Source organism: Capsicum annuum, chromosome 11, assembly GCF_002878395.1.
Source record: "Capsicum annuum cultivar UCD-10X-F1 chromosome 11, UCD10Xv1.1, whole genome shotgun sequence".
Taxonomy (NCBI): Eukaryota; Viridiplantae; Streptophyta; class Magnoliopsida; order Solanales; family Solanaceae; genus Capsicum; species Capsicum annuum.
The window spans coordinates 220,483,427-220,507,229 of record NC_061121.1 but is presented as its reverse complement, the minus strand read 5'-3'; the positions used below and the strand labels follow the sequence as shown (position 1 = coordinate 220,507,229).

At 30.6% G+C, this 23,803-nt stretch overlaps 1 protein-coding gene across 1 annotated transcript; it reads left to right on the top strand.

Annotated features, from left to right (window-relative positions):
* The first annotated feature begins 2,144 nt into the window (after positions 1-2,144).
* On the top strand, positions 2,145-8,556 carry LOC107848366 (NAD(P)H-quinone oxidoreductase subunit L, chloroplastic). Its single transcript, XM_016693128.2, has 5 exons — positions 2,145-2,354; positions 2,434-2,523; positions 2,609-2,719; positions 7,441-7,535; positions 8,173-8,556. Exons 1-5 carry the CDS (start codon positions 2,256-2,258, stop codon positions 8,324-8,326), a joined length of 549 nt encoding a protein of 182 aa, XP_016548614.1. The 5' UTR covers positions 2,145-2,255; the 3' UTR covers positions 8,327-8,556.
* Positions 8,557-23,803: the final 15,247 nt, after the last annotated feature.

Sequence of the window (23,803 nt, the reverse complement as noted above, 5' to 3'; positions counted from 1 at the left end):
AGTGGGTCTCACTAGACAACAACAAAAAAAAAAAAATATTAAAATATCCGACTTTTTAGGGTGGGGAGCCGGAGACAGCTTTCTGATGAAATTACCATTTAACCCTCGTATCTGGAAAGTGAACATGGGCTGTTTTATTTATTTTAATTTTTCTCAAGATGACCTTAATTAGGAGGTTTTAGGCTCTTCAAAATAGATTTTATGTACTTCGCGGATTAAATTTTTGAAGAAAGACTTATGGTTAATTGTTTTTTTTTTTTTTTTTTTTTTAGTATTAAGGAATTAAATGTAGTGAGAATGACCTTTTTGTGACCCAGTTAGTGAAGAGGGATAGATAGATATCTTTAGTTGTTTGAGTTACACAAAAATAAGGTTTTATAGAAGCTCTAATTCGCGTTGAAAGACAAATTGTTTAGTGTTTTATATCACATGGAGGTGAATGGAGCAAGATGGATATATAAAGAGAATTTGTGTAATTGTCCCGAGGTAATTTCAAAATTGAGGTGTAGTTGAACTGTGTTGAGTTCCTATATCAGTAGGTGATAATTTATTTGGTCTCTTTGTGTATGATATTGAGCCACCATCAACCTCATGAGAATTGTGTTAGAGTTCCCACATAGGTAGATTATAGGTTATTATATGATAGTGGGAAATCAGTGCTGCATGAGCTAGCTTTTGAGTTTAGTTAGGTCCAAGATTTAATTTTTATCACATTTAGTGGAAATATGGTAAGACTTTGTGCTCATAACATATTATACAAATAAAGATAAAATATCAATATTAAAGTTTAAAGAAAGGAGATAACTTTTTTAGAAAATTTTAGTAATACTTTTGTTTTACTACTTTGATATATAAATAAAAATGTATAAAATGGTGGCTATTTATAAACCACCAAACTTACTCCCTAAGATTGTCAAACTTGACCAACTTTCTTAGGTATTCAAATCTAAATTGAACAACTAACTTTAAGTTGGTAATTTGACCAACTACCTTAGGTATTTAAATTCAAATTGAACAAGTAATTCTTGATGTTCAAATTCAATTTAACTATTACTCTCTCCGTTTAAAAAAGAGTGATTTACTTTGACTTGACACAATATTTAAGAAAATAAAGAAGATTTTTGGATCTTGTGGCCTTAAATTAAAGTTGTTTCAAATTAATCAAAATGACCCTTTAATCTTGTGGTCCTAAACATGTCATGTGAAAAATTGAAATTAAAGTATTGCCAAAAAAGAAAAGGGGTCAATCTTTTTTAAACGGACTAAAAAGAAAATAAGTCATTTTTTTTTAAACGGAGGAAATAATTATTATTTCTAATTAATGATAAAAAGATATAAGTAAAAAATAAATTTAAGGCACTCTCTGCCTTTTCTGCCTGCCATTATATGTATTGTGAAGATAAGTTTCGTTTGGTAAAGTGTATTGGCAAAAATAATGTATGTATTAATTAATGTGTATTATGAATATCTTGTTTGGTATAATTTTTAGTCTATGTATAACTAATGCAAACATTTGTTATACACTTTATTGTGTATTAAGGTGTGTATTACTAATACCATCCATTTTCTATATATTAGTAATGCAAAGTCTTTAATACAGGTATTAACTTATTAAATGACCTTAATATCTCTCAATTTTTCTCTCAAAATATTTCATCATTTCTTTTCCCGCTATTTTAATTTGCAATAGTGAATTTTTTCAAAACATTTCACAATTTTTTTCCCATCATTTTAATCTACAATAATGAATAATTTATTTAGATAATTGTTATTGTTTTGCTTCGATGGTCTTTAAAAAGATTAAAAAAAATTGAAACTATTTCTTAATTTTACGTCTTATATTTTATTTTTGTTTCGACTATGTTAATCCGTTGGCATAATATTTCTTATGGTCTTGCAATTAATCCGAAACATCTATATACTTGTTCAACAATACTAATTATATTTCTGATGGCAAAAAAATTTTGCTGCAAAAAAGTGTACAAAATCAAAGAAGGGTATTTTTGTAAACAAACATTTGTTTTATCAAAATTATGTAAGATGTATTATTTCTTATACATCAAACCAAACAATGTATAAAAAATAATACAAACATAACTAATACAAGCATTATTAATTCAAACATTATTAATACACTATATTTTGCATTGATGTTATACTCTACCAAACGACCCCTTAAAAGCTCTTATTCCTTCTTTTTGTGAACCATGTGTTTATACAACTAAAAGCCAAAGCAGATAAGGAAATCACTAAAGATGAATTGCTCATTCATGAACACCTCCCTTCTTCCTAAGGCTTTGCCGTCTCTTCCTCTTCTCCATGGAAAACTCAGCAAACCATCAATTCCACACAAGGTTTCATTTCCTTAATTAAATATCTCCATATATTACATTAGGAAACCTACTCTTCTTTTCTTGAATTAAATTTTTACAGGCATCAAAAGGTATCAACTTGAAGGCTATTGAATGCTTGCCTTGTTCAAAATCCTCATTGACTATTCAAGTTGCAACACTTTTGGCCACTGTAAGAACCCTTTAACTAGCTATACCTTATACTGTATTTTGTTCTTTTATTCATAATTTACTAAAGGCAATTATTCATAATATAGGTAGGTGCTGAGCCGGCTTTGGCAGTGACAGGAGTGAATAATGAAGAAGACTTGATTTGGGTGTTGATCCAATTGGCTATTTCTGCATTCTTCTATTTCCTTGTTTGCCCAGTAAGTCGAGATTAAAAGATGGATCTAATTAGTTACTATATACTACAGTATATAATTTGTTTTATATTATCAATAATAACTTTATTACTCTTTTCGATTCCTTTTATGTGTTTTTTTTTTTTTTAATTCGTCTAAAAAAATAGTACCTTTTCTTAGTTAATAATTATTTATTATATTTTTATTTTTATTGATTTCACTTATAAGATTCACTTAATTAAAAATAATAATAAAATAGAACCAAAGAAGTGTGTATGATTAATGATAGGCATTTACTTTTATTGCCTTTTAATATTGTGAAAATATTTTTTTTACATCATTGATATTTCAATGAGAATCATTTACATCTCTCAATTTTGCTTTAAAAAAAACTTCCTCCTTTTGCTTTAGTCAATAAACATTATTCCTCTTTTATCTAAATTTACTTTTTTAAATGTGTATTTTATTCATACATTATCAACTTTTGTCCTTTTCTTGAAACTTGCTTAACATCCTGACATTTTTCTTTTATTTTAATTAATATAACAAGTTTTTTATAAAAATATATTGTTTCTAGACGAAAAAAACCAAAACGAGAATAGTAATTGAGTATGTTATTCAATGATGTTCAATGATAAATAAATTGATTAGAATAAACAAATATTTTATTAATAACAATCAAATCTCCAATATCTATTTGAACTACTAAAATCAACAATTACTAAAATCAACAGATAATAGTATTTCAAACATATTTAAATGGAGGTAATGAATAAATATCTAATTTAAAAAGTTTTATTTTATAGTAAATTTCTAAAATAAAAACTATTTATATCATAAATATATTTTAAAATATATTAAAAAATAGTATAGTGGGGTGATAGGATCCCCGCAAAGTTCACGTATTACAACAAATTTTATCAAAATTTGAATATATATAAGGTCATATATATATATATATATTGTTAGGTTGTGAAGCCTGATTAATATGTGACGTACTGTTATATATTAAATAGTTCACCCGCTGTGGAGGTTACCCACGGGTGTTATCATGAAATTAATTCTCTCTCCTCCAGAACTCTCTCTCTACTTTTCTTCATTCTCTCCATAAATTTTGTGTGTGTGCATGCAAATTGATCCTAACATATATAACATTAGATTTGTTTTTGAAAATTCATGATAGATTATTCTACTTATAATGCTAATGAATTTAAATAAAAATTTATATATACAAAAGTTTTTAAAATACATATTATATCTAATATATAAGAAAAAGAAAAATTAGGCAAAATGTCCAGCTAAAGATATTTTTACACAAAAACTAATACTCTTTTTGTCTTTTTTACTTGAAATGATCAGCCAGCCATTATTATTTGAAAAAAATGGCCAGTCGGCCTATATGTTTCAAATGGAAATGGCCAGTTGGTCATTTCTATACTTTCCCCAATTGTTTTTCAGCTATAATTTTTTTTGTGAAAAAATATTTTGTTGTTTTTTTCTTCTTCTTTGCTATTTTCTTAAAATAAAAACACTGTTTTTTTTTGTAACTTTTTGTCTGCAAGTTCATTTTTTAAAAAGTCAATGCTATTTTTTTATTATGTTTTTCTTTTTTTTTTTAAAATATATTCTTTTCTGTCTTTTGGCTACTCTATTTTTTTTTAAAAACTTTTTCTTGTGTTAAAACTTTTTTCACTGAACCTTTTAAAAAAGGGAAAAGAACATGGCATGGCCATTTTAAAAAAAAAAAAGACCTATAATTGAAAAGGTGGACATGCTATGGCCAGTCGGCTAATGTAATTCTCTTTTTTAGCCATTTGGCCCAATTGAATACATGCAGTCTCTATACTCAATTGATACACTTTTATAACACATTGGTACACTTTTATACTATATTGATACACTTTTTTTAAAAAAAAGAAAGGAAATTCTATACAAGCACATGCAGTTTCGATATCCAATTGATACTTTTTTATACCACATTAATACACTTTTATACTACATTGATATACTTGCAGTGTCCATATACTCAATTGATACTCTCTTATACTAGATTGATACATTTTTAGAATGCATGTAGAATCTATAGAGTCGTATAAAATATGTATCTAAATAATAATTGTAGTTAAAAATTGGAATGTGTATAAAAATGCTATAATTATTAAATAGAATATGTATATGTATAGAAACTGTATCATTATTATATATAAATATATATCTTTAGCAATTGTATTATATTAAAAGTATATGATATTGTATTTTATTGTATAAATAAGTAAAACTAAACAAAACAAATAGTATGTTGTTTTAATAATGTTATATCACTTAAAAAAGATTGTCATGTAAATGGTTTAGAATAAAACTTATAAATCTACCTAAAAGTTCAGTTGAATTGTCCAACGTCTACTTTGACTTTTGAAAGTGAAATGGATTAAATTTTGCATTATTAAAAAAGAAAAGGAGCCAAAAAAACATAAACCCATTAAAGATGAAACTATGTTGAAGTGGAGCTGCTAGCGTATCTGCTGGCGTTATCAAGTAGATTTGGTTGAAATGATTAGTTAGCTCATACTATGTTAGAAAGAATGAGTTGCAGAAGTGTGCTTTGAGATCGCTCGGCCCAGTACACAAAACGGAAAGGGCCAAATTGTGATGCTTAATGGTTATTTACTGGGTTTTTAAATTTAGGTGCTAGTTTTGTGGAATTATTTTAGTTTTAGGTGTTATTTTTTCCTTTCCCTTTTAAAAAAGTCATTGTTATTTTTTCTATTTTTTTCTTAATTAGGTGGGAAGACATGATAGTCAAATAAATATCAATGTTGATACGTATATATATACACATATATTACATGCTTGTTTATATGATATCGGATTATACAACATTTATATAATCTCGATACATTACATATCAATTTATATGATATCAATACATGTTTATATATACACGTTTACATGCTGTTATACAATGTTGATACACTAAATAATTATCTTAAGCCAAATTTTTGTTAATTAATTGTGTTTTTCAATATTTACGACATAATAAACTTTATGTCTAATCAATGAATAAAAATTTAAAATAGCAAATGATAAATTATTTTTTAAAAAAATATTTTTAATTCAATAACCAAGACTATATTTTAACACAGAAGTTGAATGTCAAGGTACTTATTTATATGTCTATAATAAATTTTAAATTAAAATATTTAAAAGAAATTTAATGTAATATCATCACATAATCATGATTTAATTCTGGACGAATTTGCTTTGTAGTTTGTAGGGTCACTATCACATCCACATCTTTTAGCCATCCTTTTTAGTGGCAAGTCAAAAAGCCTTTAAAATCTATCAAAATATATAAAGACTTATAAAATCAAAAAATATATAAACTCCGATTTTGCAACTCTATGCGTGAGTCTCACTCGCGTCTACGTGGAAAGGTAATTCAATCACACGGTGTCACATCGTTAAAAGGGCTGACTTGGAGAGAGGTCATATTTGTGTAGTTTTAAATAGTTAAAGGTCATATTTATGCACTGTCAAAGTTTTGCTTTTTGTGTTAAAATGACGTCGTTATTATTATTATTATTATTATTATTATTATTATTATTATTTTATTTATTCTATAGTAGCAGCACCTAACTTTTTTTTAATTTTAAAAAATTATTATTATTATTATTATTATTATTATTTTATTTATTTCTATAGTAGCAACACCTAACTTTTTTTTAATTTTAAAAAATTATTATTATTATTATTATTATTTTATTTATTTCTATAACAGCAACACCTAACTTTTTTTTAATTAAAAAAAACAGCCACTAGCAAAGATCGAACCCGCACAATAGGCTGAAGGAAGCGCCCAAGAAGAGCAAATAACATCATTGGGCTATCTAAGTGCCTTATTTCATGTGGTTCAACATTAATATACGTACATAAATATACATTTTCTATCTTACATATATACAACGTAATTTTTTTACCGAGTGGGTTCGGGTGAACCCCATGGCAACCACGTAGGTCCGTCCCTTGTTAATTTAATAACGTTTTAATAACGTTAATTTAATAACATTTTAATTATGTTAATTTGATAATGTTAATTTAATATACTACTACTATCCTTAATAATTAATTTAATAACGTTTTATTAAAACTATAATTTTTTTTATTATTAGTATAGTTTCATCTTTAATTTAATATTTAAATAAATAATATTTAGATATATTATATAGCTTAAATTCGTCTTCTGTTTTATAATATATATACATACCCTCTCGATTTTTCCGTTTGAGGCCGATCCGCCTAATTAATTAACTTCAATATTGCTCTTTTTCCACAATGACAAAAGAAATTAGATGTCATTTTCATCTTTGAGCTGAAAATAATGAAAAAATAATAGTGAAGAGTCATTTAAAGGTCATATTTGTGCAGTTTTGAATAGTTAAAGGTCATATTTGTGCACTGTCAAAGTTTAAGGTCATATTTATATATTATGCCCTTAGATTTTAAGCTGAACGCACCTAATTTTGCGTGTTGAACACGTATTTTGTCACGTAGGATTGGAGGTCATATTTATGCAATTTTGAATAGTTAAAGATCATATTTGTGCACTATCAAAGTTTAAGGTCAAAGTTATAATTTGATTTCAAGATTAATTCTATTCTAAAACTAAGTTAGTTTTATGTAGTAGGTCTGTCATTTATTTATTTGTTCTCTTCACCACTTTCTGTTTTATGTGACTTCCATTGCAGCCTATCATAATGACATGGCTCAGGAAAAGGTGGTATAAGAGGGATCTATTGGAGATGTATTTGCAGTTCATGTTTGTCTTTATCTTTTTCCCAGGGTAAGTGGTAATTATATCATTTATTTACATCTTCATCATTTATTTACCCGTAAATTCAGGCCCAAAAAAGATAGTTAAACTAGAAGATTAATATATATCTAAATTCTAATCCAAACAGCATCAGACCTAATGAAGTTATTGATACAATAGTTGTATCAATAACTTCATTAGGTCTGATGCTGTTTGGATTAGATATATATGAAGAAACTAGAACATATATATAAACATGAATAAAATATAAAAATAAAAATAAAATATTTAACTCAGAAAGAAATACTAAAAATCATTGATATTTAAGGATTTTTGGAAAGGACAAACAAGTCAGCAAGCAACATTAAGTAGACAACTAATGATATTGCTAGTTCAGGCTTCAGGGGTTTGGCAAAATTTAATGTTTGATTCATGGAATTTGACTAATTGAGGGAGGGATCATAATATATGCTGCAACAGTTACGCCCTTTAGTATTATTTAATCAGTACCTACCTTGTTGAAATAATTTGCATGCACTTTGAACCTTTGACAATGTCAAATTTGGCGAATTAACTTGTTTGAAAGAAAAATATCAATATTAACATTAATTTGTTATCATTTTGAAATTTTATTATTAGTTTGTTATCATTTATCCAAAATTACTAGGATTCTTCTATGGGCACCATTCTTGAACTTCAGAAAGTTCCCAAGAGATACATCAATGAAATATCCATGGTCTACACCGGAAAATTCATCTCAAGTTAAGAATATGTACAAGAAGTATCCATGGGCTACTGAAGAAGACTACGAAGTACTATAAATATAACGAATAAAGTTCCTTTAACTGATCATGTATATCTAAATTTGTGTGATGATGATTCAATTTACTTTTGTATATTCCACTAGTTGGTAATGTCTTTTTTAACTATTCATGCAAGTTGCAAGTTGTTATTATCTAGGCAGAAAAAGACATTGGACCTACCAACTCCAACTATGTAAAGATATAGTGATTCCAACAAAAATAAAATTAGCCACAACTTACTTTTGTCAGTTGATTGTGTTCCGTATTTTATACATGCAGTAGAAGATTGGATAATGTAGGAAATTTGGGGCAAGGGGTAGTTAACGCTCATTAGAGAAATTAACTTAGTCCTAATAATTTCTATATAAGTATATTTGTGGTGTTTGATTAAATATATCGAAACATAGTATTTTTCCAAGCTATCTTCCAGAATCAGATATTAGAATATAGATTGTGATATAGAGGTTACTTCAACATATCATGAGTAATTTCAATTATAGTTAATTCAAGTCTTCAATTTTCACTACACAAAAAACATGTTTTTTTTGTTTCCCAAGATATCTCCCACAGCCGCTAGCAATCGTAAGACTAATTCTCCATTCCACGGAACGCACATTAAATGATAGAGAACTGACCACAGAATTTTCTTCATTCATCAGAAATGGGTATCGAACCCCCAACCTCTTACAGCATCACACCAACCCTTGTGGTTATGTTGTTTTATGATTATCGTTCTATCCAACTTGTTTAGTTTTTAAAATTGCAAAAGAAAGTCCTTTCTTTAGTTTCCTAACACCCTACCTAATAAATGCCTAATCGAATGACCGATACAGATGGAGGTTGGCCATTGGCGGTGGCTCGCCGTCCTTTACTTAAAACTTTTTCTTATTTTCTCTTGTGAGTAGGGAATAATGACATTTTCATATTTTTTATAGTTCTAATAAATATTTCACTTTTTTCGATTTGCTACAAAAACAAAAGGAGTAATTGAAACCACTTAAATCAGTAACTTATGTCGGTGGCATCCCACTGATACAATGGACAACAACAGAAACAAAAAAAAATGAATATTAAAGAAGATTTTTAATATGCTGTTATGGGGAAATTCATACATGGGTGGCCAGAAATGGAGGATCTACAACATCAAAGACAGTTGCAAAATTAATTTTTTTGTACTAGGCACATCCTTTTTAGACTCCTTCAAAGGAGAATTACATCAACTGGAAGGCGATCGCGATATGACTACTGCAATTGCGGTCAAAAGATGGTAATCGTGGTAGGACGAAAAAGTTTCAAGAATACTATTGTACTATTTTTGGGTGAAGAATACATTAGTGTAACTCCTAAGTGGAGGATTAGCAATTTTCATTTAAGATTTATTAAAATTTAAAGTTTGAATTTGCATGCTCTTTATCTTTCATGAATTAAATTGATGGAAATTTTGATATATCTTTGTTCATTATTCTTAAGAGTTGTTAGTTCTTCCTCTTGGGATTATATTTGAATATGGTGCAAATGTGTGTAGGTTATGATTGTTAGCTTTAATTCTTAGTTAATGTTATTGTGTTTCATAAACCTTTGATTATAAAATAAAATTTATTGATGAAAGCCTCAATTTCCCTAAACCCCACATCACCCTTGAAAGAGAGATACTGATAGTCTAGATCTTATATCATCCTTGAAACAAGGATGCTAGTGACATGTGCATTTGTGAACAATAACATGGATAAAGTTATTTCTTTTTTTATTATCTTAGAGATAAGAATAAATTGTGGAATTGCTATATCTTGGGCATCATCCTAGAAATAGAGATACCCAAATTGAGGCTTTGTGATGATTAGTTGACCACACCACCAGATATTCGAAAGAATCCGTGGATGATAGTTTGCTACTTTATTTAAAGGCTAGTATCGAAATTCCTATTCGAGTCTACCCAGACATACTTTAACTAAGATTTGAAGTTAATTTTTACAAAAAATTACACAAATGCATAACTTATGTTTCCAATATTACAAAAAAATTTCACCCCCTAAACATATTACAAAAATTCAATATATACACAGAATGCTATGTATATGTTGGTTATGTTATGCATATTAATAGAGAGAGTAAAATAATTAAAAAAATGAAAGAGATCAAATAATTAAAAAAATGAAAGAGATCGTAATTACTTCTGAAAGAGTTGATATTTATGTTATTTATACTTATGTACCCACATACTACTTGCCCCTAGTAAAGCATAGCCCTAAGATCTGTTTCTAATTGATTATGCTTTAATTAATATGAGACGGAAGAAATAATATTATAAAGAGTGTGATAAAAATAACCAAAAGAATATTTAGAAAATAGTGCATAATTGTTGACTATGAAGATGTATAGATTACTCACGGAATATGAACAGATCAAACAATTTAATTTAAAAATAAATTATTACGAATATTGATCATTAATTTCAATAAATTTTCTTTTCATCTGTCTATTGATTTGGAGCATGTCTTCTTCTGGCTAGTGGCCACCTCTCTTTTTTCATTATTTTACCAAATGCTTTTGGCCAAATTCATCGATAGGATCTTAAAATTATTCCAAAAATTTACAGAACCTCCTAAATTAAGGCTTGTACCTATGAGGCACCTCAAGTGCTAAAGTTGATACCTATCAGACACAAAATACTGATTTGACAAGGAGAGTGTGTTACACTCTCCTTGGACGTGTGAATAGTAAAATAAAAAATATTTTACTTTTTTTTTAATTAAAAAATTTATATTTAAATTATTTGATTAATATAATTTTTAATTATTATAATTTTTTAATTAAAAAAAAGAAAAGCACCCCCACCTCATTCATCATCGTCTTCATCAACCCCCACCCCCACCCCCAGATCGTCCCCCACCCCCAACCGCATTCATCGACGTCTTCATCAACCCCCACCCCCATCCCCAACAAATCGTCGTCAACCTCCAATAGTACTAGTACAATCAAGAAAGTAAAAAAATAAAAAGAAAAAAGTGCAGCAGCTATGACGGAAACAGTAGAAGAAGAAAATCCAATAGTAATAAATGAAGAAGACGAAGAAGAAGAGAAAATAATACAACATTATTCTTCATTTCATCGAGTACTTTTAGTTGGTGATGGAGTTTTTTCATTTTCTCTTTGTTTAGCAAACGTTTTTGATTTTTCTTCTAATATTGTTGCATCGTGTCTTCAATTTTGTAGCTCAAAATTGTCAAGAATGGAGAATCGAACTTAGAAAAGTTGAAATGCACCCATTTTACATAATTTTACTGTATTTTTTTTTGGGTTGATTTGATTTTGCTTAATATATAATGGGTTTTTTGCAAAACCCAAAATTTTGATGATTTACTATTTGCTCTTGATGATTTTGGTATCAAGAATGGAAAATATCAAGATTCTTGCTTAATCTATGATGGGTTCTTTTGCAAAATTTGACATTTTGCTGATTTACTATTTGGTATTTTGATGATTTTGCTTATCAAGAATGAAAAAATAAAGACGATGGGGAGGGAGATGAGGACGACCTGTGTGTGTGTGAAGACGAAGGGGGTGGGACATGGGGTGGGGGTGGGGGGCTTTGAGTGTGAGGATACTCTGTGTGTGTGTGAAGAAGAAGGGGATGAGGGGTGGGGCTGGTGAAGAAGACGACTGGTGGGTGGGGGGTGTTTTTTTTTTTTTTTTTTTTTAAATTTAAAAACTATTATTAAATAGATAATTAAATAGAAAAATAAAATAAAAATCAGCAATTTCACATATATTTATTTTTGTCACGTGTTTTTTTCTATTGGACATTTTTGCCACGTCATGCGAGTGTAACACACTCTCTATATACATTTTGCTGATTAGACAAAAAATGTCCAATTGAAACAAAATTGGGGGTGGGGGGGGGGGGGTGTTTAGGGGTTTGATAGGTACAAGTCTTAGTTTAGGGACCTAAGTGAATTTTAGGGACAAGTTTGAGAGGCTATCGATGAATTTGGCCAATCCTTTTCGTTTTTTTTACTGATTATGCATATGGTTAAGTTGATAATTATGTTAATTTGAAGATAAATTCTTTGAATTAAATAATATAAAATTTAAATAAGAATTTGAATTTGGTGAAAGACAGCATGCATAAGGGATCTTCCAATAAAAACAACTATATTTTTATATGCCGTCAAAGAAATTTATCGAGTGAAGCAATTCAATAATTAAAATTTTAAAAAATAAAATAAAAGCTTAAATAGATACATAATTTAATATTAAATTTCAATATTTATCAAAAAACAAAAAAAGAAAAAAAAAGAAAAGGACAACTTTTCCTTTCTTTACAATAAAAAACATTACTTATATTTATCAAATTTTATAAGAAGTTTTTAAGGCGACACATATCACATTCATGAAAAATCTAATAGAAGTATCAATTGAAAAAATTAAAGAAATAAGAGTAGAAAAAACTTATGAATTTAGCGAGTGACCATAATTATCTTAGAAGAAATATATTCAATGTTGAAGGAAATATCATCAAACGTGTTACCTACTCGAAGCAAATGACATAGCACAAATATTGCAAATTAGCAAATAATACTAATTAATAAATAATTGTGGGACTTAAAAATATAATATTTTAACAAAAATATTGCCATACTTTTTTCCTACAAATTTAGCGAGTGATTATAATTACCTTAGAAGAAATACATTTAATGTTGAGTAAATATCATTAAGCGTGTCACCAACTCGAAGCAAATGGCATAACACATATATTAAAAAATATCAAATAATACTAACTAATAAATAATTGTGGGACTTAAAAATATAAACTTTTAACAAAAATGTTGCCATACCTTCTGCCCTTGAAAACAGGTTCATTTGAATACTTTTGAAGATGAGACAAACATAAATTTTATAAACATCACAAGATAAATATAACCATATAGAGGAAGTAAATAAATAAATAAATATGAACCTCATGGACTTGAGTTGAATTTGAGATTTTATATCCCTTCAATTGCCCAAAAGATGCATATGTTGTAGGATTTCACAATACACAGCTGAAGCCTACCGTGTGGATTATATTAGGCTTGGGTTCTTGACCTTTTATCTCCCATCATTGTTTTATTATTAACACTACATAATTAAAATTAATTAAATGGAGAGAAGAAGAACCATAACATCTAGAAAACTTTGTGAAGACTTTAAGGTTGCTTATTTAAGTTATAGGCACAAGATTAATAAATATTATGAGAGTATAAGTTATGAAAATGAAGTGGTGTGAGTTATGAAGATTGCTTTATAGTAGATTATTATGCTATTATTATATAGTGAAATGGAGAGGTAAATGTCAAAAAACGAAAAAAAAGAAAAATGAAATTGAAGGTCATTGAAAGGTGCCACATAAGCATTCTTACAATCAAATTGGAGGCCATTAGAAGGTGGCACATAAGCATTCTTACAACCTTCCTTTATATATATATATATATATATATATATATATTTGCATAAAATAGGCAATAAGAAAGGGTTCGTTTGTTATTATGCCGATATTAGCAATGCATACAATATTAATTAAAAGGTTATTTGGTAGTTGATTAGAGTTATGAAATTAGAAATATATGAATTAGCTATGAAAAAATTTATGTATTATTTTATGCAGAGATTAATTATATAGGATTAATTAAGTTATTCATGTATTAATTATTCCACTTTCTATCATAGATAAATAATGTATAAATTTCTCTCATAACTTATATATGTATTATAGTTACACAAATTTCTTTCTAAATTGCAAATCAAACAATATATTATAATTTTTCACATGACTAACTTACATCCGAACCAAAAATTCGTTTGAATAAAATGTGACATACTAAGGTATTATGATATATGTCTGATGTGTGCTTGTTATAAACAAGAAGAGTTAAATGGTCAAAAACACACCTGAACTATTGATTTTTGCTATCAGTTGTGCTCTTTTTCCTATTTGAACTATCACATCGTTCAGGTAGGAAAAGGAAAAACTGATAGTTGAGATGTGTTTTAATACATAGATGGTGACAGTTCGGATATGAAAAAATGATATCTCAAATGTGTTTTAGACCATTATATCTAACAAGAAAGCAAAAAAGAGCTGAATTCATGTCCTAGGAAAAGAGTAAACCAAAGATCAACAAGCAGAATACATCTATATTTGACGACTAACGATCACACCATGATAGAGGCTAAACAAGAAATTCTTTAGGCATAAGATTCAGTAAAATAAGCCATTGTGAGAGGTTACTAACTACATGAGCATCAACACAGTGAGCACGATACAAGTATCACATTTCAATCGGACTACTGTTGTTTTTGCCGGATTAAGAGATCGATGGATAACATATATAATAATTCTCCAGTTTATGACTCTTGCTAGATATATATTAACTAGAATGACTCGAGGATATAAAAGTTCATCAGCGTTATTATATGATTTTTTTCCTTTTGTCAACATTTTGCTCTGGAACGTTGTACTTGATAATTACCAAATCATTTCGAACGTGCATACATTCTAGATTGAATTGTATATGTAATCCCATTGAGGATGTGAAGGAGGGGGCTTTCTTATATGAGTTGCTTGGTCTAAAGCCATATGCAATCTCAATGAGCGTTGGCTCAGATGTATAATGATATATATACATTATTCAACTTTTTCCTACAATGATATATAAAAAGAAGGAAGAAAAATCAACGTCAACTTAGATAGCCGCACCGCCACATCCAACCTCTTCAACTAAATATAGCTTGCGGATGTATAATATGTGTCCAATCCATATCTAACATGTGTATGATCTGTGTATAGCGGCAAGGAACGATAAACAGTGAATCCGGCCAACTATTCATGTAAAGATCCCTAAAAGGAATGAAAACAGGTATACTTTCTACTTCTAGAGACAAATGTAGTTCAGCTAATTTCAATTAACAAGTGAAAGCTTTTAATTCCTGCAAACCAATTAACAAATTATTTATAAACAAAGTAGTATGGGAATGACTTAATTGGCCCGAATATGACAGGAATGGTTACAGATTTGTATAACTGATCTCAACTAAGTTGTCTAATATCGAGGTGCAGTTAATTGATCGACTAATACTTACCGAAGCTGAAATCTTATTGAAGGCTGTAACATCTGCCAAGGATCGGACTCGAGTGTAGACTAACTTTATAAGATATGCATTTAGGTTCATCTTGAATTCAGCAGAAAGTATTATCCCTTGAGCAGCAACAATAGCATCTTGGACCAAGTCGATGTTAGGTATTTCCAGGTTGTCAACCAATACTGCTCCTTTTTGCCTTCAAATATTTCCAAGAAAAAAGATGCATCTCTTATAGTATTAACATAATAAAATCAAAATCAAACATGATAGGTACCATTTGAGCCATTATGCAGATTGATCAAAGACTAGGTCTTCCTCTCTATTACCTTTTGTTTAATATTCCGCGTCAATGAAATTGCAACCACACACCAAAAGTTATGAATAACTCTGACAATGTGTTAGTATAAGGCATGTGCATAAGCATACACTCAAACTTGGCCTCAACTAACAAATATGTTGGGTTCTAGATTAAAAGTGTGAATAGAAATTGGAAGGAACCAAGTGGAGGGAAAAAATTGAGATAACACTCAAAATAGAAAGTGTACTCATAAAATGGAAAGTCTATTAATTCTCCCACATTGGTGGGAGAATGAAACTTTCAAGTGTTTATATTAAGAAACACTTACTTCACATGGTAAGTGAGGCAAGAACCAAGAGGTGCCTTGCGCCATTGTCCAAAGGATACATCTTTCCAAATGAACCATTGACCCCTTTCGGAATCGACACTTGATGGCCGAAAATCCGAAGGAAAAAAGTGATTATCCAGAAAAAGGACATAATGATTCGATAACAGACATGATTGTTTCAAAGGAAACATCTTTTCAAATGAACCATTGCTTCCTTTCGGAAGAGGCACTTGATAGCTATATAAACTTGCATTTTTTCACAAGTTTTGACACAAAAATTTTTTGCATTACAAACATTCTTTGCTTCTAAAATACTCCGTGTGATCATCAAATCGTTAAGTGAGTTCGAAGAGAATTCAATCATTTGAGGTACCACTACTGTTGGATTGTTAGACCATTTTATCTTAGGAGGAAAATTCCGCAACCTCGATCAGGTACTTGAGGGAAATTATTTCCTTAAGGACACTCCGTGAATTCGGAGGACTTGGCTTTTTCTACTTCATCTATTTTCTGAAAAACACACTTCTTTGAAAGGTCATTTTGATCTTGTGTTGAAGGTGTTGCACAACTTCATAAGTGTTCTTGATTTATTCTTGAAATTGTGTTAAGGTTGTCTTGCCAAAATACATATTTTATGTACCCGAAACTAATAATCTTAAGGAAATAAATATAATCTGTATTCTTTTGATTTCTGGAGATTAAAGCTTTAAGCTTTCTACTCTGTTTGAACTTAATAAGTGATTTAAAGAAGTAAATTCTTCATCACAAGTTAGAGGTCATTCAGTTGACGAATGGAAGTCATAAAACCTTCATCGTTAAACTAGAAACAAAGGGTGTTTAAAGTTGCTGCAACTTTATAAATAGTATTTCGATATACTAAAATACTGTCTTACTATGACAAGAAAACGACTACTGAAGGTCATGTGAATGATGCTGCAATGAATGTGGCAACAACTAGTGTTGCCACAATGAGTTGTACGAGGGTTCTGCAGGCAATGACACCAGCGGAGAAACCCAAAAAATTCACGGGTGTTGATTTTAAAAGGTGGAATAGAAGATGTTCTTCTACCTTACAATATTATGTCTTTAGAGATCTAGAGCTGCCTGAGGAAACTTATGACCAGGAGTGATTTGTCGTTATAGAGGCGTGGAAACACTCTAATTTTCTATGCATGAATTATATTCTAAGTGGCCTCCAAGATGACCTATACGACGTGTATAGTGGAATGAAGACGATAAAAGAGTTGTGGGGTGCGCTAGAAAGAAAATACAAGATTGAGGATGCTAGAACCAAAAATTTCTTTGTTGCACGATTCCTTAAGTATAAGAGATTGATAACAAGTCTGTTGTATCTCAAGTTCAAGAACTGCGAGTTATCATCCACGATCTCCTTGCAAAAGGTATGAGTTCGACAAATACCTTAATTGAACATGTTAAAAATGTTCTTAATGTTCACATAAACTTTACTGTAGGTTTGATCGTGAATGAGACGCTTCAAATCGCGACAATAATAGAGAGGTTGTCACCTATGCGGAAGGACCTCATGAACTACTTGAAACATAAACGAAAGGAGATGATAGTCAAAGATCTTATAGTGAGACTACACATTGAAGAAGATAACAAAGTCGCGGAAAGAAGGTCGAGAGGAAATTTTGTAATAAATGGAGCAAACATTATAGAAGACGACCACAACAACTCAAAAAAACGAAAGAAAGCTGGACAATAATAGGTTTGATCGTGAACGAGGCGCTTCAAATCGCGACAATAATAGAGAGGTTGTCACCTATGAGGAAGGACTTCAAGAACTGCTCAAAACATAAATGAAAGAAGATGATAGTCGAAGATCTTATAGTGAGACTGCATATCAAAGAAGATAACAAAGTCGCGGAAATAAGGTTGAGAGGAAATTCTGCAATAAATGGAGCGAACATTGCAGAAGATGATCACAACAACTCAAAAAAGCGAAAGAAAGCTGGACAATAATGGGTTTGATCGTGAACGAGGCGCTTCAAATTGCGACAATAATAGAGAGGTTGTCACCTATGCGGAAGGACTTCAAGAACTACTTGAAACATAAACGAAAGGAGATGACAGTCAAAAATTTATACTGAAACTGCACATTGAAGAAGATAACAAAGTCTCAAAAAGAAGATCGAGAGGAAATTCGGCAATGAATGGAGCAAACATTGTAGAAAACGACCACCAAACTTGAAAAAGTGAAAGAAAGCTGGACAAGAAAGCAATCAACCTAAGAAGAAATTCAAGGGGAAATGCTTTAATTATGGAAAGATTGAGCGCAAATCAACAGATTGTTGTGCCCCAAAGAAAGACAAAAAGAAGGACCAACCAAATATGGCTGAATCCAAGAAAGAAATGGACGTTCTATGTGTTATGTTATCTGAATGCAACTTGGTGAAAAATCCTCGAAAATGGTGGATGGATTATGGTGTCCCCTACCACGTATGTGCAAATAAGGAGTTGTTTGCTGCATTCGCTCTGACTCAAGGCGAATAGAAGATTTACATGGCTAACTCCGCAACTACAAAAGTTAAAGGAACGGGAAAAGTATGCTTGAAAATGACTTCAAGCAAAGTGTTGACTCTCAATAATTCCTGTATGTACCGGAGTTAAGAAAGAAATTGATTTCTGTATCACTTCTTGATAAAAATGGATTCAAATGTGTAACTATTTTCGAAAAAATTGTAATAAGCAAAGGAATAGTGTACGTAGGAAAAGGCTATCTTACTGATGGCCTATATAAGATGAATGTAATGACTGTTGAAATCAATAAAAGTTTTGTTTCTTCTTAGGTTTTTGAGTCTAATGATTTATGGCATGAACGATTAGGACATGTCAATTATAAAACTTTGCGAAAACTGATTAACTCTGAAGTTTTGTCAAACTTTGAGTGCAATAAATCAAAATATCAAACGTGTGTGGAATCAAAGTATGTTAAGCATCAATATAAGTCCGTTGAAAGGAAGTTCATTCCCTTATATTTAATACACACTGACATTTGTTATATGAAGTCTACACCATCACATGGTTAAAAAAGTATTCTATAACTTTTATTGACGATTGCACGAGATATTATTATGCCTATTTGCTAAACAGTAAGAATGAAGTAATAGATGTGTTTAGGCAATATAAAACAGAAGTTGAAAATCAGTTAGGAAAAATGATTAAAACGATAAGAAGTGATAAGGGTGGAGAATATGAATCTCACTTTACGGAAATATGCATAGAGAATGGAATTATCCATCAAACTATAGCCCCGTATTCACCTCAATCTAATGAAATTTCAAAAAAGAAAAATCAAACCTTGAAGGAAATGATGAATCTTTTACTTATAACTTTAGGTTTACCGCAAAACTTGTGGGGGAAAGCTATCCTTACACTAACTGAATACTAAATAGAGTTCCCCATAGTAAGAAACGATCAATTCTATATGAAAAATAAAAAGAAAGAAAACTCAATTTGAAATATTTTAAAGTGTGGAGGTGTCTAGCGAAGGTCCAAGTTTCTATGTCTAAAATGGTAAAGATAGGACCTAAGACGGTGGACTACGTGTTCATAGGATATGCTAAAAGTAGTAAGGCATGTCAATTTTTGGTTCATAAGTCTGACCACTCGGATATCAATGAAAATACGATAATTGAATCAGATAATGCTGAATTCTTTAAATACATTTATCCGTATAAAACTAGACATGAAAAGTCTAGTGGGGGGTCTAAATAACCTCGAGATGAACCAAATAAGGATGTACATAATGATGAGCATCCAATACATAGTACACGTCATAGAACATCAACTTCGTTTGGATCGAATTTTGTAATATTTCTCTTATAAAATGAGCCTCAAACATTTAAATAAGCAATGTCGTCGTCAGACTCATCCTTTTGGAAAGTGACAGTCAATAGTGAGATTGATTCAATCTTGAGCAAACATACGTGGGAGTTGGTTGATCTTCCTCCAGAAAATAAACCTTTAGGTTCTAAATGGGTTTTCAAAATATAAAATGAAAGCGGATGGTAGTATTGACAAATACAAGATCAGACTTGTAGTAAAAGGCTTCAAACAAAAAGAAGGTCTTGATTACTTTGACACATACTTGCCAGAAACAAGGATAACGTGAATTCGGATGTTAATTGCCTTGGCGATGGTATATGGTCTTGAAATTCCATCAAATGGATGTGAAAACAGCATTCCTAAATAGAGAATTGGAGGAAGAAATTTACATGAAACAACCTGAGGGTTTTTTAGTTCCTGGTAAAGAAAAGAAGGTGTGAAAATTGGTTAATTCACTCTATAGACTAAAAAAAACCCTAAATAATGGCATACGAAGTTTGACCAAACCATGTTGGCAAACGGGTTCAAGATAAATGAATGTGATAAATGTGTTTACATTAAAGACACTCCAAATCACCAAGTCATTATTTATTTATATGTGGATGATATGTTGATCATCAATAGAGACATTTATGATATAAATATAACGAAATGAATACTCGAAAGCAAGTTCGATATAAAAGACCTTGGAGTTGAGGATGCGATCTTAGGAATAAGAATTCATAGAACTCCACAAGGGTTGACATTGACATAGTCTCATTATATCAAAAAAGTACTTGACAAGTTCTAGGTATACATTAAAGCTCGATGGTTCAAAGATATCAAATCTACCGATTGACCGAGTGTATCCAATGCTTGTTCACTACAGAAAGTTCAAAGAAAAATCCACTTATCCAGATGCAATCAGTCTTTACTTGATGATCACATACTTGTCCTTAAAGTTTTTCGAAAAATAGTCATTCCCCATTCATGTGGGGGTTTGTTGGGTTCTAGATTAAAAGTTTGAGTAGAAAATGGAGGGAACCAAGTGGAGGGAAAAAATTGAGATAACACTCAAAATGGAAAGTGTACTCATAAAATGGAAAGTGTACTAATTCTTCCACATTGGTGGGAGAATGAAACTTATAAGTATTTATATTAAGAAACACTTACTCCACGTGGTAAGTGAGGCAAGAACCAAGAGGTGCCTCGCACAGTCGTCGTCGCAAACTTGCTCGGCTCAGCTTTGGATTTGGATTTGAATTTTGGCAAATGATCGATCGATGAGATTAATCTTTTTAGACAAAATTTAATTGGAAAGAAATCCAATGCAGTCCGAAAATCCAATGGAATAAAATGTAACAGTTTTATTCCTCCATTAACGTGCATGCATGCAGTGCAGAAACAACTGCAGAAATACGAACTGCTGTTTTGGAAGGGATGCAACCCTTTGACGAAATGACATACTGATTCTGTAAAAGAGATGTTTGTTTGTATGGTTGTGATTGTCCAGAAAAAGACACAATAATTCGATGAACAAACCAAACTGTTAAAAAAGATACATCTTTCTGAATGAACCATTTCCTCCTTTCAGAAGAGGCACTTGATGGCTATATAAACCTACATTTTTCCACAGGTTTCGGCACAAAAATTTTCTGCATTACAAACATTTTTTGCTTCTAAAATACTCCGTGTAATCATCAAATTGTTGAGTAAGTTTGAAGAGAATTCGATCGTTTGAGGTACCACTACGTTCGGATTGTTAGACCATTTTATCCTGGGATAAAAATTCCTCAACCTCGGATACTTGAGGGAAATTATTTACTTAAGGACACTCCGTGAATTCCGAGGACTTGGCTTTTTCTACTCATCTATTTTCTGAACAACACACTTCTTTGAAAGGTCATTTTGATCTTGTATTGAAGGTGTTGCATAACTTCATAAGTTTTCTTGATTTATTCTTGAACTTGTGTTAAAGTTATTTTGCCAAAATACAGATTTTTTGTACCCGAAACAACAAAATAAACATTCAAAACTTTGAGAGTGTGCATCTAGACATCTGAAGTTGGTCTCAACTGGCAACTATACACTCCAACTTGTTCCCACTATGTTTTGTGGACACCAGACACTTGCGTGACATGTAAATTTTGGAGTTGTCTATCATTTTATAAGTTAGAGTGTTCAACTGACACAATAGAAAGATGAGTTGAGGAGTCTAGATGTGCATATTAAAAATTGTAGTTTTTAGTTGCCACTTGAGGTCAAGTTAAAGTGTCCATCTATGTATTATGCCTTTAAAAAAGGACTAGAGAAAGGACCTAGGTTCACCTAGTGAAATCGTGTTGATCCTCCCGTTACGCCTGTCAAGTTGAGCCTACACTCACCGCTGTACTGGACCCACCAAGCACATAAAGTGCATAGCCTAATATAAGTACAAATAAGAAGGATCACCTCAAGGTGTTAAAATACTTTTGATATGTCTTGATTTCTTTGGAACCCAAAAGGTCATTTAAAATACCTTTCTTTTATCTTTAAGCCCATCAGCCTTAAGAAATTGTCGGTATCCACCACGCGAAATGTACGTGGAAGCCTTTTTAGTTGCTGGAAAATCATCTCGATCTAAGCCAACAATGGCATCAAGAACCTCAACAGCATCAGATACTGTCCTGCAGATTGACATGTTCTACGACAAAAATGCATTGTATGAAAACATTTTCGATATCTTCTATGTTCATGTTTGTTACCAAGTGCTTTGCATTTTTGCTTCTTTAATGTAGCCTACAACGTCTAAATTCTAGATCTAATACTAAAAACAAGTAGTCCTACTTTGCACCATCAAATTTTCGCAGCTATTCAACACTCTGGCATTAAATAGTTCCACAAAGAGAAAAAGAACAGTATATCCATCCAAAAGGAATGACACATTTCCATATCTGAAATTTTACTATAAATTTCTGATTTAAACCTTAATAAGATGTTTATATAGCCACATTAATGCTATAGCAACAACAAGTTTCAACTTTCAAAAGCCAACACAAAAAATGAGTCTTTTAGCGAAGATAACATATTCTGTCAAGAGGAAGAAACTTATAACATTGTTGCCACTAATGGTTATTTTTGCCGACTGGTCTTCCAATGTGCTAATTTCAACGACTCGCTTTTGTTACACTTCTTCCTTGCTACTTGGCATATTATAGGTATCTGGTTTACCACTTTAGGCATCAACACTATGGGCTATGACTTTCAATCTGAATAGTTTCAATTTCAACCAATATACAGTTGATAGTCAAGGGCTTTTCTTTCTTTCTTAAATTACGCATCGAGTCAAACTATGTCACATTGTTAGAGTTTTAGGTTTGATTTTCTTATCAAATTTAAGTTTTTATTTTCTCAGAAGGAAAAAAAAAAGTAATACCATAATTATTTTTACTTTTCCTAAAAGAAAAATATAAAACTTTTTCATATTTGGCTAATCTCGTTCTTGGAGAAAAGATATTGACTTTATAAATAGAAGACCCTCTTCTCATACTTTAACATAATAACATCCACAATATAGTCTTTTAAGAGTCTTGTTTAAGGGGAGATTTTCTCTCAAATAGTTTTTATGCTTTTTTATTTAAATTTTTAATATGTAGGCTAATTGGCCAAACCATATCAATAATATATTTTTAGTATTATGTTTCTTTTGTCATCTGAATTTTGTCGTTCTATCGTGCTCACTGTGTTGATGCTCATGTAGTGTTAGTAACCTCTCACAATGTCTTATTTTACTGAATGTTATGCCTAAAGAATTTCTTGTTTAGCCTCCATCATGGTGTGATAGTTAGTCGTCAAATATAGATGTATTCTGCTTGTTGATCTTTTGTTGACTCCTAGGACATGAATTCAGCTCTTTTTTGCTTTCTTGTTAGAGATAATGGTC